The 17,257-nt window shown below is 48.3% G+C and overlaps 1 protein-coding gene across 11 annotated transcripts in view; it reads right to left on the bottom strand.

Moving 5' to 3' along the window:
- Window positions 1-833: 833 nt before the first annotated feature.
- The window catches only part of MAPKAP1 (MAPK associated protein 1), a 231,373-nt gene continuing 214,949 nt past the window's right edge, over window positions 834-17,257 (bottom strand). For all 11 annotated transcript variants that reach the window (XR_011506228.1, XR_011506229.1, XM_014840669.3 and 8 more), the window contains 2 exons: window positions 7,523-7,620; window positions 834-2,427 (listed from right to left, as the gene is read on the bottom strand). Coding sequence is in view for 9 of the 11 variants with exons in the window: in XM_014840669.3 (XP_014696155.1) it covers window positions 2,302-2,427; window positions 7,523-7,620 (224 nt within the window). In the remaining 2 variants the exon portion in view is untranslated. The remainder of the gene's footprint in view (window positions 2,428-7,522; window positions 7,621-17,257) is intronic.

Below are 17,257 nucleotides of genomic sequence, written 5' to 3'. Positions count from 1 at the left end.
GGCACAGGGCCACGAGGCCGCTGGCTGAGGAGGGCAGAGCCCAGGGGGTAGGAGCGAGCTGCGGTGTCAGTCACGGTGTCCTGGACAAAAGGTGAGAGAGACCCTTCCCAGCCTGAGTCCTCAGGTCTGGAACAGAGGTGACGACAGGACCTGCCAGAGGCGCTGCGGGAGTGACACGGGCTCATGCACATTTATAAAGGGCCACGCACAGCCTGCCTGGCACCCAGCAGGCTCCAGGGCCCAGCACCCAGGCTGTCAGGCCACCCACACTTGGCGAAGTCCCAGTCGTGAGCTGATACCCGCCAGGTGGGGGCCCCGGAGCCAGGGCAGGAGATGCTGCTGCACCGGCAGGGCGGCCGCAGGGGCGCTTCGGTTTACCTGGGGGCGCTGAGCTCCCGCTAGGTCAAGCCTGTCCCTGAGGAGCTCACGGTCTTATCTTAAAATCCACAAACACGGTGTGAAAGGGGCCGAGAAAACCTGATTTAAATCGTCTGGATCTTTGATTGACCTGGGCGGTGGTCACAGTGTTCTCCGTAAATTACTCCTTCCAGTGGACACGGGTTTTACATAAACCACGTGTGCTCTATTCCACAACATGAGAACGGTGCTGATTTTGTGAGTGGAGGAGGTGATGGTTTCAATGTCACCCTTGAGTGCAGAGGCTCATCCTGTCTTGCTCAGCATTTAGGGAGGCCCACGGTGCATTTTAGAGACATTTGGTACCATGTCAACTGCCAGCAACTGTCACCACCCAGAGTGATTCACCTAGAGTCAATGTCTTCAGGATAATGGATTCAAGACTTCAAGAATTCAAAGCAATATGCAAACCAAAGTATTTATATGACTTTTATTTTAATATTGAATATGTCACAAGATTTAATGACCAAATTAGTCATTTACATTTTTCAAAGATATCTAAATATAAAATTGCTAAAAATTCAAATACAGATAGCAAGCTACAAATAATATTTCTTTTGTTTCTGGGGTGGGTAGGAATGGAAGACATTAGAAAAGGATGCTTCTGTTGGCTGAACAAGGATCAGAATGAGAGGAGTTCATTAAAATGACCCCTGTGCAAAGAAACCCACTCGGCTCTGAGATGCTGTTTTCCTCACATCTCTTCCTGTACGACAATTTAAAAAACTGTTTGAAATGCAGGTCCTCAGTGAGACACCCGGTCCTCGACCCTGGCCAGGGACAGCGTGAATGGACGTCACCCTGGCAGGGACACTGGAGGGGCTGGCGAGGACCGCAGAGGCATCTGGTGTAGCCAGAGGTGTGGTGTCAGGGGACGCCTGATCCCTTGCCCTCCCTCGCAGGAAGGGGACCCCGTGGCGCAGGCTCCCTGTGCCCCCGCCCCTGTCTCTGCTCACTGTGCTCCCTGATACAGTGAAGAGCGGCAGGCACTGCGAGGAGAGGAAGAAGGGAGCCGAGACTCTTCCGACTCCAGGGAAAATCCACATGCAGGTCTACTTGCTAGCCGAGACATACACTGGCTATTTAAGAAATGGAAAAGCCCCCTTCCAGCCCCGAGCTCAGTGTGACTGGAAGACCAGCCGCCGCCCCAGCCTCCCAGCGCCCACGCCTTCGCACAGTCCTGCGTCTCTGAAATCAGAGGCACTGGGATGTGCCCAGGAGAGAAGGCTCCTGAAGGGGAAGATGGCAGCCTCAGACACACATCATTAGGTGCCCCTTCCTAACTTTAGTAGGATACTATCCTCAAAGCAATGCACTCATTTAAACAAATGGTATAGTTAAGACTATTGACTAAGCCCTAAACATTTCTTCTGAGAAATCGAGCCATAGCTTTTCCAATCTGCCTGTTCAATATGGGAACAGATTTTAAAGAGAATAACATAATCAATCCTCTGCCCCAAAGAATGGTCCATCATACCAACCATGATAAAGAGTACACCTGTTTATTAAAAGGAAAAAAAGAAATGTACATTTTTGTTCTTCATTTGTTTTAAGAAATTTGATCAAGTAGCAGGGAGACGGCTGGCACGGCTATGTACATCCTCGGGCAGTGAAGAGGGCGGGGCAGCACGGGCTCCTCTGCTGTCATCTGGCCCCTCGGGCACTGCTAATCTAAGCCACTGCCGCCCAGGCTCCGGTCCTGTGGAAATGTCCCCAGCTCCGTTCTAGGGGTGCTCCCCTTCCCCAAGAGCCCACCAGCCCTGTGCTGTGAGCCGGGGCCGGCCTCCCCTGGAGGACTGCAGGGCACAGGGTGGGCTCGAGGGCCACCTGGCCCTGGCAGGCAGGCTCTGAGCTACGGCAACAGATTGAGGCTGGAGGCCAGTGTCATTGCTGCCCGGACTTCTTCTCCTTCTGGAAGCTGAAGCTTGTACGTCTGTTCAGTTTTCTTTGTTTTTGAGCAAAATAGTCCGCGCGGGCAGTGCTTGCTCGGGATTCCAGGATGTAGTTAACCTAGGGAGCAAGAGGACACAGCCCAGTCACTCCCAGCCACTCTGCCCGCCCGGGCAAGGGACGGAAGGGCCCGCCTGCAGCTGGGGGCCCGCAGGGCCAGTGCCCTCCTTACACGAAGTCGAGTCATCACGGTGACCTGGCCGGCTGGGACCGAAGCCCGCTTTACGACAGAAGATAGAGGCCTAGAGAAGACAAGCAGCCCGTCTGGGTCTCGGAGTCATCAGTGGTGGGGCTTTTTTGATTCCAGAGCCTGCCTTCCCTCCTCAGCGCATGCTGCCTCCCAGGAGGCTGTGCACCGGGCTTCCTGGTTCTGCTCCTCACCTGCTGAGCCTCGGGCTCACACATAACTTCCCTCAGCCCCACGTTCTCATCTGAAAGACGAGAACATCACAAGGATGAAAAACAAGCCAAAACGAGGCTCTAGATTCAGCCTGCCACCAGCAGGCCCAGAGCTGCCAACTATGGTCTTTCACTTACCGCTTACAAGCACCCTACCTGCCAGGCTCACGTGATAAAAAATGAGGCCTAGGGAAGAGGGCCGAGCTGACCAGGATCACTCAGAGGTCAGGGTCAAAGCTGGGAGAGGAGCCATGACAGCCCCGTGGGAAGTATGCAGCCTGGCTGCCTTGCAGGTCACCACACAGACGAGGAGCTCGCCCTGCATGCCGCTGCTCCCACGTAAGTCTCTTGGGGTCTTGTCACATCCCCATGTGTGGACCTGCCACGTGCTGGGTGGCAGCTGCATGTGTAGTCATTGTCACCAGTACCTTTTACTGAGCACCTGCTATGTCTGAGCCTGGCCCCCTGCTTGGTTCAAGGGACAAGGAAAAAGTAAGACTTGGTTCCTGTGCTGAGAAGCTCACAGCCTAGTGAGTGTCCAACAGTGTGACAAGTGTGACAATGGATACAGCAGACGCACAAAGGAACGGGTAACTATCGGGGTGGTGTGGGGCAGGGAGGCCAGTGGAGGGCCTGAACATGCTGAGTTTGAGAGTTAGTAGGAGTTTGGGGTGTACAGGGGGCAGGGGAGAAGCAGCAGGCACTGAGGCATGGCAGCAGACCACAGCGAAGGGGTGTCCAGTCGAGGGGAGGCTGGGGGGCCCAAGGACGAGCCCAGGCAGCAGCAGCAGCGCTGACGTGCTCTCCAAGGATGAACCCACTAAACCTTCACGAGAGCCTAATGAGATGGGTGCCACTATCATCCCCACTGCACAGACGAGAAAACCGAGGACCAGAAAGGTAATGTCGTTTACTCAAGGTCACAAAGCTACTAAGTGTCTGGGCCAGGGCCTTGGGTAACACACCTTCCAGCTCTCCAGGCCCCCGGCCTCCTCAGAAGCACCCAGCTCCTCACCTCCTGAGACACCACCCCTCCCCCACCCCCAGCCACCCTCTGGCTGGGCTTTTTGTGAACAAACACCATCTCTCTTTACTCTCAAATATCTAAAAGTTATGACTAGAAACCCCAGCATTTTTGGCGAGTGAAACCAGCCACCACCTCTGCCGATTCTACTCTGTGGGCCATGTGCTGCGCCCGGAGGAGCGGGGAGGCCTCTGCTAACTGAGAAAGAGCCCGAGGCACGGGGTGGCAGCCGGGACAGCGCCTGCCAGGGTGCCGAGGCCCCAACGCCGTGTCCCTCCGAACTTTCTGCTCTGATGGTCGCCGGCAGCAGGCGTGAGAGGATGGTGTGTGAGGACAGAAGGCCTGACATGCTCGGCCCACTGCCTCGCCAAGTGACCAGCTGAGAGCAATAAATCATGAGACCGCGGGCCACTGACGATTTGGGACAGCACAGACACTGCAGGGAAATAGGCGGTCTCACTGTTCTCAGCAAGAGCGATCTCTGGATTACAGTGTTTGCACACTCAGCCAACCCAGTGTTTTCAGTATATTTTTGGCACATATAACTTGACAAAAGCATTTTAAAATGATCCTTAACAAGCCAACTATTCCCTAAATTTATTATCTTCAGTCCTTTGTGATAATCACATAGATAATTTTAATGGAAGATTAACGTAATAATCAAAAGGTAAAAACGCCCTTTGGTCTGCCATTAGCTGGTTAATATGCTATGGCTTAAAACTTGCACAATTTTATGCACTATAGAGTGTTTCACTTTCAATGCATTTTACAGCTTAAGGCATAAAAATATAGGGAGTTTTCATGGTCAATAAAGCTACAGCCTCCATCACTTGATCACGAGAAGAACTCGATTGAAGAGACCAATGATTCCTCCGAGAGTCATCGCAGAGCCTGCAGAATTAGGGACCACACACGGCTTAGCTCAATGACTTCTGGGGTGGGAGGGGTAGGTCTGGAATTCCTCAGGGCTCGGTTCCAGTTGAGGCTCTGCCCTCACGCGCTCTGTGGCCTTGGGCCTCGATCTCTTCATCTACAAAATGGGGATAATAATGTCTACACTCTGCAGGGCAGTGGTGAAGACCAGATGAGAGATAATGTACATAAAGTGGCCTGCATGCAGTTGGTGCTCAATAAACGGGAGCCATTACTATTTCCACGTGGGGGAAAGACGCTGAGATGAAATAACTTGATGGAGCGTTGCCTGTTCCTCATAGTTTCTTTGACTTTGTGGCCCTTGTTTCCTCCCTTCCGTTTCAGTCCAAAGCTTTCATTTTACACACAACTCCTGAATTCCAGCACCACCACGTGATTACTTGAGTCTAACTCTGACCCCTGAGGAGGCTCCAAAGGAAACATTTCTGCCAAGTTCCCGGACACAGGGCCGGGGCCACCACCACTGGGTGTTGGTGCAAAGCTCACAAAGACACAGTGGGAACGGCAGACAAGGCTAAGTGTTTAAACTGCTATAAAAATCAGAGATAGGAGAAGTGAAATTTAATCTTCCATCAGGATCATGGTCATTAGCTCTCTAAGTAAATCAGTCCTGGGTACAGTGTGACTCTCCTGGAGTCTTGCACAGCATGCAATATTTCTACAAACATTTTGATATGAAAACAGACATTTTAGGGGAGGTGAAAGGCCTGAGGGATTTTGCAGAAAAGCATCTGCTTCGAGGGAGCATTTGGTCTTGTAAAATGATTTCTCTGCACTTGCTCTTCCACAGTCTCATACTGAAGTCATAAACCTGTGTTTCTGTCATCAATCTGCTGTTGTGAAAATTATTTTGATGTCAAACACAGGATTATAATTTTACTAGAATCCTTCTCAAGTCTTGAATATTTTAATGCTGGCTATAAAAAAAAGCCCAGCCCCTGACGGGGGAATGGAATATTTCTTTACCTAGTCCCAAACCTCTGCACAGGTTCCGCGCGCTGTCTCGTGACAACCTGACAAGTAACTCTCAGCTTGCTGGTTTCAAGCACTCCAGGCAGGCACTCTGTCCCCACTGCCTGGGCCACAGCGACTCTGATCTCCCTTCCACCCAACTGACCGGGCTACCCTGCCTCGGCTCCAAACTGTCTCCCAGAAGCTTTATCCTTTCATTCTCACCTACTTCTTTTGAAAATCTTTGCAGCCATGACGAATTTGCCTCAAAATATTTCTGTAAAACACTTCCATTTTGCTGAAACCTCCCATTCAACTCCTTAAGGCTACACACATCTGAAGGGTTAGGAGCATGGGTTCTGGAATCTGGGGTCAAGGTCTAGTTCTGCCAGTCATGGTCCTAGATAAGTTACTTTTTTTCTGAGTCTCAGTCCTCATCTAGGAAATGGGAACAATTTTACGTCACTACCTCAGAGAGTTGTGAAGATTCAATGAAATGGGTGCAAAGGGCCTAGCCAAGGTCGTGCGCTCTGCAATCCCAAAGTGCAGCTCAGCTACTTTTATTATTATTACTTGATGCCTTCTACTCTGAAGAAGAGCACGAATAATAATCTAGCAGGTTTACCATCTCTCACTTGATTTGTGTTCTAACAGCCCTCTGCTGGGGTGGGGCAGTGTTGCTACCATGATCCCACTTTACAGGCAGAGAAACTGAGGCCCCGAGAGCTGATGTGACGAGCCAGAGTCACACAACTAGGGGTGGGGAGTGCCCCTCTGGCTCTAAGCCCAGGTCTGCCAAAGTAGCTGTTTTCTTATCTGATCAGTCTACATAAGATTTGGCTTGAAGAAAGGATTCTCCATTTGGAAGTCTGAAAACCATGAGTCCAGGGCTACTGGAGTGTGGTGCACAGACCAGCAGCCTGGGCAGCACCCGGGAGCTTCTTAGAAATGCACCATCTAGGCCCTACCCCAGACCTCCCGAACCAACGAGACCCCAGGGGAGCTCTCCAAGGCCCAGCTCCACTCTGCGAGGGTCTGTGGGGCCTGGCCCCTCCAGCCTCACTCTGCTCCAGCCACACGGGCCTGTGGGCAGCCGTGTGGCCCCACTGTGCTTGCCCTGTCTCTCTGCCCCTTCACAGGCTGCTCCCTGTCTGAAATGCCTTTTCTCTCTCCTCTGGTAAAATCTGTGCTTTTTCATCCATCTTTCAGGGTTCAGCTCTCCCTGCCTCCCCACACCAAATCATTTTACCCTTTACACACCCGCATGGCGCCTTGGTGACCGTTTAACAATCTCTTTCTAATTTTCATGTTCACTGTCTGTCTCCTCTGCCAGGGAAAAAGCTCTCTGAGGGGAGGGGCTGGGTCTGTGGCTGCAGGACCAGCCCGGCACCCAGAGGTGCTCAGTGAGCACTGCTGAGATATGGTAACACACAATTCTACCATAAAGTGGGGCACATTAGAACAGGCTGCTAAAATTATCTTGAGTATATTACCTCATGTATCTTCAAATGATAACAATAATTTCCTCAGAGTCTGTTCCAGGAGCCTCAAGGAGCTCCTGACAAAGGATGGAAGGAAATAAATGGTGCAGAAAAGGATAAATAAATACAGAAGAACCAGAATTACTAATGGGCTGGGAGGAGGGTGGGGGCAGGCCTGCTTGGCTGAAATGGCTGCAGAGCCGCTGACCTGCAGGGGGCTCAGGGCACAGGTGCTCACAGCCAAGTGACCGCGAGGCAGCGAGTTCCGCCTCTGCAAACCCGGCCCGGGACCTTGTCCAGTGCCAGGAGACGCGGGGGCTGCGGCCAGCCCTGCACCCCTATACCTGGGCCCAGAAGGAGCACTCACCTTGAGCACGATTTCATTGACGGTAGCAGCGTCAGATTCAAAGTAGAGGTGTTTATAGTCGTGATTGCTTAGATACGTGAGTTTAAATATTGCGTGACCTGGAGAGAGAAGAGAGAGAAAAGGCAGTGTTGGGGGGCTCTGGTGGGTTACTCATGGGGAAGGCCCCCACGTTCTCCCCTTATCATTCCAGTCCAAGTGAGAGCAAGTGGAGGCTGTGTGACAACTACTCTTCCCAGGAGTAGCTCAGTAAAACAGAACAATTTCACACGGCTAGTTAGGTCCCATTCCACTCTGGAGTGCGTTCAGGGAAGCGCCACGTTAGGAAGGCTTTAGGAACTACTTCACAATCATTACACGGGAAAGGTGGTAGTTTAAGGTAGAAGACCAATTAACTCCAAATTATTACTCTGAAAATAAAATAACTGTGCTTAAAGGCAAATAAATGAGCAACAGGAAGGAGAAAGGCCGAGAGTAATGCTATTACGGGGCTTCTCCATAGCTCTGGCTCCTGCCGGCAGGGGGAGTCCTGCTCTGTGGCCCCGTGTGGAAGCCGCTCCCAGGGCCTCCGGTCACTTCTACCCTGGAAGGATGGGTGGACTGGAGGGGGAAAGCTGGCACTTCCCAAAGCAGATAGACCTCAGGGGGTCAGATCCTCTGCACACACAGATGCCATCCAGATCCAAATCCTTCCACACCCCTTTCCTACCACCTTCAGAGTAACCTTGTAATTTCTGGGACTGCTTCCTCATCTGGCCTCTCACTCCACTGTCCTCACATGCCATGGGCCAGCCCACAACACTGCCCACTCCCACGGGCCCATGCCTGGGATGTTCTTTCTCACTGACCTATCTGGAGAAGACCGGCGGATCCTGGGTGACTCAGCTCAACTGGCCCCTCCTTGGGCGGGTCTTCTTATCTCCACTTCTAGGCACCCTTCTCACGTGGCCTCCACACTGTACACGGCCCATCAAAGAAACCTGCTTACCGTATCATGACACCTGCAGTCGTGTCTACACTCCCTGTGCCTGTCCTTTGGACCACACATGCCAATCAGATTCCCTCCTCTCAACAGAGACACAGAGGCCAGCCTGAGCCTGTCTGAGTCCCATGTGAAGCACTCCCTGACCCATCGGCTCATGCTGTCCTTGGGTCTGGGGGACCCTGGTGGCCCTCGAGGAAAGTCCTCTTTCTCTTTAAGCTATTTTGAAGCTGGTTTCCGTTACTGGCAACCAAAGGAGGATTGCTCCCAAGACATGCGGTCGGTGCTTAGCAAACGCTCCCAGACCAAGGAGCAGCCGGTGACGTCTCCAGCCCAGAGGCCTCCTGCAAAGGGCCTCAGAGACAGCCTTTAGTCGCTGGGCAGATCTCAGTGCCGGTAAGATTGAAATTCAGCACAGCCTTTCTATACGGCCTGCTCATCCATTGTCCTTTTAATTGAGCACTGGCTGGTCATAGTTATTAATTAATAATATATCACCCATATTACTGTAAGTTCACCTCTTTCCCGGAGAAATCTTCTTGGGGACTTTATTTACAGTAGCTAATTCTTCAGATCTCCAAAAATAAACTGATATATGTGGTACATTTGTGGCCAGAAAAGTTGAGCTGCTGGTATTTTATCCTGGAAACATCATTATGATATACTAATTGTGACTATAAATTCTATATTGAAAAAATTAGCTAATAATTTCTGAAAAACCTCACTTTCAGTTACTTGACAAATTTAGTCTGCTTCTAAATAGTGGTACTAAATTGTTAGAATTCTTAGCTGGAAGTTAATCATTCTGTTAATATATAAATTACTTGTTTCTGATAAGAAAGTGCATCTCATATAAATAGATGCAACTATATTTGTGTACATATGTATGTGTATGCGTGTGTGCTCCTTTATTTTCACAGGATCCATCTTGGAATAAGGGTCTTGGTGACGTCACTGTGTGGAAGGACAATGAGGATACCTTTGTTGGCCATGCTGTGACTGTGCAGAGCCCTCTATGAAGGTCACAGGGCTGTGAAGGACAATCAGAGACACCCCCTCCCAGAGGCCTTACTGCTGACACCTGGCCATGACAGACACAGACACCAGGGCCTGGGGCTAGAAAGGACCAGAAGGTCTTAGGGAGGCCTGCAGGCCTGAAGCTTCGGGGTTCACTGCCCACTGTGATTAGTGACCTCACGGACTGTCTAAACCACCTGCTCCCGCGCATCACTGACAAACCAACCCTCAAGGTGCTAGAGTGCGCCCTGCCGTGACACCCGGGGCCCCATTAAAGCCTGCCCCACACTCTTCGGTAGAGCCGACCCTCGACTCGGCATCTGTGAGGCGCAGTCTGTACGGGCCAGGAGCCTCTGGAAGGAACCCTCCTTGGGATGGCGGTGCCTGTGGAGCGTGTCAACTGCGGGCGCACAAAGGGGAGGCCTGCAGTTCATCTGCACGACAGCCACACGGAAAAACTAAAAGGAACTGTCCGAAGCCAAGACTCCTGGAAGGCTGCATATTTGGGCAACCTGAGCACAAACACTCCACCTTCTGTGTTTTGCTGGGCTAGGGGGCTGTGTGTGTCCCTTGTCTGTCCCTAGCACTCGGGCCAGAGGAGGAGGGAAGCAGAAGGACTGATGAGGCGTCCCATTCCTCACCATCCCTCCGAAGCCTCTGATTTATTTGTCCTTTCCAGTGAAAACATTCCCATCACTGAGAGAAGACAGGGAACGTCCTCTGGAGGACTCAGATGTGAATTTCAACAAATCGGCCCTCTCCGATGGTGTTACAATGTGTTAACAGGGCCGTGTTAACAACGGGGTTAGGGTGTGGTGGGACAGCCACGGCAGACGGCCTCTTCTTGCTCTGTGGGAAGACGGCAAGGGCGAGCTCTCCTGGATAAGCTGAGGTTAACAGCAGTAGCTGTCTTCACCCCTCCTGGAGCCATGAGCATGGCCTCCACTCACTCCTCCAGAGCTTCTCCTCTGAGGCGCTCTTCCCTCGCTCTAGAGATTCCTCTCTTTTTCTCTGTTACTTTTCTCTTTCTCTGGGTGGCCAGAAGGGCAGTTTTACTCAGTTCTGGCCCTGCCAGGAGCACAGGCTAGTGCAAAGGCCAGAGAAATGAATGCTGAGAGTCAAGTATGATGAACCTTAAGAGGAAGGTAATCGCAGGGAGCTGCCATGGAGACCCCAGGAGGAGATGGCTGGCCTGGACGCGACAGGGCCATCAGAGATAGTTTCTTGGAGGAGGCGACACCTGAGCCGTCTTGGAGGAGGAAGAAAGTCAGCCAGGTAAAGGCTGAGCCAGAGAACAACCAGCACGGTCAGGACAGAGCATGGACAAGCTCACAGGGGCAAGGGGCAGGAAATCTCTGGGGGAGCTCCGAGCAGACAGGGTCATGTAGTGGGCAGGCAGGAGGTGACACAGGGCAGGCACAAAGGACCGGGAATGCCGGATTCACCAGCTGAGGGGAGCCACTAGTGGGCTGTAAGCTGGGCAGCGAAGAGAACGGTCAAACTGTGGTTCCCTGGGGCCTGGAGGCAGGGAGGGAGACTAACTGCCCCAGTCATCCAGGTAGGAGGGTATGAGATTTTGAGCTGGACAAGGGGGCAAAAGGATGCTGAGAAGGGGAGTGACGTGTGAACTACGGAGAAGGTAATGCTGGCAGGACTTGGAGATTCCTCTACAATAGAGTGACAGTTAATAAGCAGAATTCACACGTATAATTTCACCCACTCCAAAACCTATATACTAAAGTGTAACAAGTTAATTGACCGCTTGCTGGAAACGAATCTATCAATAAACATGAGTAATTTATGCTACGTGGTAAATTTCCACTAGAGGTGTCTGGGAAGAAGGACCACCGGCATTTCAACACCAACAGAACAGACTAAGAACACAAGAAAGAAAAGTCTGCTCTCAAACACCTTATCAGTCTCAGGCACCTCAAGGCTCACCTCAGACACACGAGGAAGAGGGGTCAAATGACCTCCTCAGTGGAGCTACCAGGGCATCTGTCCTGGGTGTTAGAGGGAATCAGAGGTGGGCAGGTTACCCCTGAAATACAAAGAACATTGGCGGCTTTCATAGGAAGGGGTAAGCCATAGGGGCAAACTGTCTTGGTAAAAATGTCAGCTGAGAAAAAATGAGATGTCCGTGTCATTTAAAAGAAAACGCAAAGTCTAATGTTCCAATTAGTTCAAATTATTTTGCTTGGACTGTTAAATTCTGTATGGAAATTAAGGCATGACGACAGCCTGGGATGCAGAGGGGAAAGCGGGCGAGCTCCAGAGTGGGAGACTCAGGATGAAATCCCAGCTCTGCCGTGTCCTTGCACTGGGCCCTCGGCAGGGCACTGTCCCTCCTGGAGCCCAGGTCTGCCCGGCTGAAAAGGAGGAGACAGCATCTGCCAGGCGTCTCACACAGTGCTTGGATGTAGCGGGCTCAATGGTGGTGGTGATCACTCTTACAACTGTGACGGAACTGATATTTGAAGATAAAATGCTCATTACTTTGAAGATTTTGTTTTTAATTGGGCCTTCTTTGAGCAGACCAGCTTTTACAGAGCTGTAGGAATAAAATACAATATAATGGGGTATAAAACGTGGCATTTGAGGACCGGTCACACGCTCAGGGCAGACACTGAAACTATACATCTGCTTTTGAATACTCAAATGGAAATCTGGATGTATATAAATGTATTTACATTTATGTATTTTTTTTTTCCAAGTGAAACAGAGGAGATGGAATGTAACACTGAGCAGAAACTAATGAGAAGCACAAATGTCAGAAGTGGAGATGTTTGAGCTTTTGTGCTATAATTTATCTTCTGCATTATGAATTTTAACTTAAACAAGAGGCTGTGCTGAAAAAAACAGGTTCCTCTGGTGAATTGAGGGGAGGGGCTGTTCCGAAGCTATTCTCACAGGACGGGCCAGCACGGGCAGAGAGGAACAGCGGCGTGGACAGTCCTGCAAAAGAAATGCTCCCAGACTTGCCCTGCACGTGGAACAGAGGGGACTGTTGGAAGGGAGGCTGCCCCTAGGCGTCACCACTTGCCAGGAAAGCCAAAAATAACTTTTTTCTTTTCAATTAAAAAATTATAAAATATATTTTTAAATTACTAGAAATTTACAAGACAGAGGACAAACCTCCACACTCCACCCCTATGATAGCGACACTCTGGTGCAGTGACATCCATGATCTCTTTTCTAGTCACTCTCACATGACTTGTTGCACAGTTGTCATCAGATTGTACACTAAAATTTGTGGCTAAATTTTTTTTAGTTAACATCTTACCATAGGCCTTTCCCTGTCGCCATGTAGTCTCTATAACCCTCTTTTTCAATGGCCGCATTTTATTTCAACATTAAACAGATGTGTACATGGTTCATGCCACCCAGTTCTCTGTGGGGCATTTAGTTACTTAGAAAATTGCCAGTATTATAAATAAGGTTAAGAAGAACATCTTTGAGGATTTGGATTCTTTCTCAATTCCTTTACATCAGGCATGGGTACTTTCTAAAACTGGGTTTCCAGGGTCTGACCTTTTCTGCTCCTCTGGCCTGGAAAGGGCTGGGAAGCTCTCATTGGATTTCTTGCAGGTAACAGATGGGAACACACACTCTTTTAGGCAAGGCTGTATCTTTCTGTAGGCCCTGGAGGAAAGGCTGGGCTGGGATTCTCTGGTCTCTGGGCTGAAAACCCTCTTCAGATCCGGTCTCCACTGTAAGTGGCAGTTCTGAGCTGCTGGTAGGAGCTTCGGTTCAATGTATAATTCAACTGGCGAAGGCTGGCGCTCCGCCCAGAGCACCCCTTGTGGCAGAGGCCCGGGGAACTGTCACGACCTCCCCGACCTCTGAGGCAGGGCTTGAGTCTGACCCATACTTCTGCCTGCATCTTTCAACCCCCCCTCACTCTTTGGCTCTTTCCTATAAACATAATTAAGGCTCTCTGATTATAAATACTCCCCAGGCAATGTGATTTCCCTCCTTCCTCTATCTAATTTATTGAAAACACTCTTGTTAAGGTCACTACGACCTCTACACTGAGAGATCAGTAGATAGTTTGTGGCTTTTACTTTGCTTGGCTTCTCAGCTGTACTGATACCTCTTGATTTCCTCTCTCCTCGGGCTCCCATGGAGCACAGTCACCTGATTCTTCAGTTGACTTCTCTAGTCAACGTTTCTTACATTCCTCTGTGACCTTCTTGTCCTTCATCTGTCTCTTAAATGATGGTCTTCCCCAGTGTCCTATTCTTGACCCTCATGTCTTCTAAATCTACATTTCTCCTTTGTTAGGTTTGCCCCTTAGGTTTTAATTACGACTCATACGTTGGATGATCGCAAAGCAGATATCTGGCCTAGGCCTTTCTCTGGAGTTCCAGAGCCAAATGAGTACACAGGCCATCTTCGCATGGCCCGCAGTGCAGCATGTCCAGAACCGGCGTCAACATTTCCCCTTAAATCGAAAGCTTTGTGAGCTCAGCTGGAGGCCTCACTACTCACCAAGTTCCAGGCATTTGGTGACCTAAATGTTTTTCACTTCCATCTTCCGTCCATCTTGTGACCACAGCCCTCACCCAGGTCCTGACCATCTGTTGCCTCCTCTTTTGTTTTCCTACGTTTGATCACGTCTTCTTCACATCCAAACGTCTACCCACAGGAGCCATCGTTTTAGAGCACACATCTGGCCACGCCACTCCCCGACTTACAGCTCTGCAGCGCTTCTTTTCCTCTTGTCCTCGGAATAAAGGCTAAGTTTCTTAAGATGATTTTCAAGGCACTAGATCAGCAGTTCTCAACCTTTCTGGTCTTAGAATCCCTTTAAACTCTTCAGCAATATTGAGGAGCACAAAAAGCTTCTGTTCATGTGGATTATATCTATCAATATTTATGGTATTATAAATTAAAACTGAAGACTTTTTTTGAGGAAGATTAGCCCTGAGCTAACTATTGCCAATCCTCCTCTTTTGCTGAGGAAGACTGGCCCTGAGCTAACATCCGTGCCCATCTTCCTTTACTTTATACATGGGATGCCTACCACAGCATGGCTTTTGCCAAGTGGTGCCACGTCCACACCTGGGATCCGAACTGGTGAAGCCCTGGCTGCCGAAGCGGAACGTGCGCACTTAACCGCTGCACCACCGGGCTGGCCCCAAAACTGAAGACATTTTAAAAATATTTATTAATAAGAAATAAACTCATTATAAATTAACATGAAAAACTTATTTTTAAATGGAAAAATCCTTATATTTCCCCAAACAAGTTTAATGAGAAGAGTGACATTTTATATTTTTGAAATCTCTTTCATATTTGGTTTAAGAGAAAACAGCTGCAGTCTCTGATCTGCTTTTGCATTTGATCTGTTGTGATATATAGTTTTGGTTACAGCAGATGAAGAAAAGCCAGCCTCACACAGATATGTTTTTGGAAAACGGAGGCATATTTTAACATTCTTCGCAAATATTCTTTGATACTATACCAAACTTGATAAATGGTAGTCTCTTAAAGATTAGTTGCAATGTGGAACCTAAAACCACGTTAATAAATGTTTTTTATTCTGTTACATTAAAATCCATTGGTCTGTCTTACATTCTGGATGCATCTTTTACCCTTGCATGATTTTGTGACATCATGCAGTAGTCTGGAAAATAATGGGTCACTGAGTTATGCAGATCTTCCAACTGTTGACACATTTCATTATACGATGTGAAAAAAATCACATTCATTAATATCAGCACTGATCTCATCAGAAAAGTCTTTAAGCAATGAGAAGCCAAGCTCACAGCGATGGATACAAGTTTTGCAAAATTCTAATTTTCACCTGAAAGCCTGAATTTCATCACTGGTATCAAATACTAGCACTTGTTTTCCTTGAAGTGACAGGTTCACTTCCTTCATTTTCAAGCAGATGTCTGCTAAATACTCAAGTTTGGATAACTATGGTTTGTCAGTCGTTCTTGCAAGTAAAAACGGCATTCCATGAAACAAATGGCTAGTTCAGCTTGCAACTCAAACAACTGTACAAGTGCTTTTCCTTGAGACAAGTATTCTACCCCCGCGCAGCAGAAATGCTTATGTGTACTCAGGAGATGAATTCAGAACAATGGTTTATGAGGTCTTTTGATGCTTCAATTCATGTGTAAGTTGTTCTAACAAAATATCGTACGGCATTTCAGTAACCAAATATTGGTTGAATTTTATTCTTTAGTTTTTAGAGAGGTAGACAAGAAACAAGTTCTGTATCTGGAAGTTTTGTCCTCAGTTTGTGACAAGCTTGAGTTTGCAAGTACTCGTGGGAGGTGAAATTACAACACACGAAACCTCATCTATCCAGAATCCTTGCAGCAGAGAGCCAGGGTGACCTTTGTGCAAAAAACCTTTTCCATTTTAAGCATTAAAATTCCATATTACAAAGTCTCCTCCTGTATTAGAGAATAAGGAGAATAAATTACTGTTATCACGTTTATCTTTCTAAGGACTGAATATCCTGATCTCCTCAGGGTGCAAAGGCTCTTTGTCCTGCCACAAAATACTGGCGCACTGCCAGACTACTGGGCTTTCTCAGTTCCTGAACTGCTTTTTAATAGTTTTTGTTTTGTTTTCTTTCATTTTTGGTCACCTCTTGCCAGTTTTCACTTTCCACTGCCTTTAGTAAGTCCTGTCATTCTTTCTCCCTTCTTCTCATTTTCTGTACTTCATATCCTTTAGGAAGAGAAACTGGGTAAGCAAGCGAGGCTCAAGTTTGTCCGATGAGCCTTTACAAATTCAGAGTCAGGGCATGGGGTGCTCTCCCATCAAAGGAGAACCGACGGCTCAGTGCCTTGGCTTTGTGTCAGCGGCAGAGGAAAGGATACAAAACTGTTACCATGGATATATAACTTTGGACAAGTCATGTAACCTCTTTGAGCCCCACTTATAAGACAAGAATAGCATCTGCCTCATAGAGTTTAAAAATCCTAGGCTTATCAATAGGATTAAATAATTCAAGAATTAAACAATCCGAGGATAAATTAAATAATCCTAGGATGAATCAACAATCCTACAATCCTATAATGTGTATAAACCTTCACAGAGCTGTTGTGAAAATTAAGCAGTGCATATAAAGCCCTTGGACACTGCCTGGCACATGACAGGCTCCCTCTGCCTTTTTATCTTCACTCTCTAAGACAAGCAAACTTTCCCTGTAAAGGGCCAGAGAGTCAATTTTAGGATTTGTGGACCAAGAGGCAAAATTAAGGATATTTTGTAGATATTTATACAAAAGAAAGAAAAAAATTTTCCACATTTTGTATTGGCACAATTCAAAATATAATAATCAAATGCATTTTTTGGGTAATACGGGTCTACTAATGAGAATGATAGAATTATTTTTCTGGGGTGGGGGAGATAACATTTTGCTTAAATGGAGTTCAAACTTAGTGTTCGCAGCATCAAATCAATTGCAAATGTCCACCTGTAAAACCCATTCCTAGCTCACAGGTCATACAGGACAGGTGGTGGCTAGATTTTGCCTACGGGCTGTAGTTTGCTGATCTCTGCTCAAAGAAGTCTCTCTTATTTCCTTTTTCTTGGCTCATTTGACACAGTTGCTGATGGTGACATTTTGAGTGCTCTTACTTTCTTTGTGTAGATTTGGGTTTCTATCTGGTATTTTTTTTTCTTCCAGTCTTTAATATTTCTTACAGTGAAGGTTTAATGGGAACAAATTCATTCATCTTTTTAATGTCTGAAAATATCTTTATTTTACCTTC

The sequence above is a fragment of the Equus asinus genome, chromosome 10 (genome assembly GCF_041296235.1).
Source record: "Equus asinus isolate D_3611 breed Donkey chromosome 10, EquAss-T2T_v2, whole genome shotgun sequence".
Lineage (NCBI taxonomy): Eukaryota > Metazoa > Chordata > Mammalia > Perissodactyla > Equidae > Equus > Equus asinus.
Note: the sequence above shows the minus strand (reverse complement) of the source record. Positions and strands in the feature narration are given on the sequence as shown.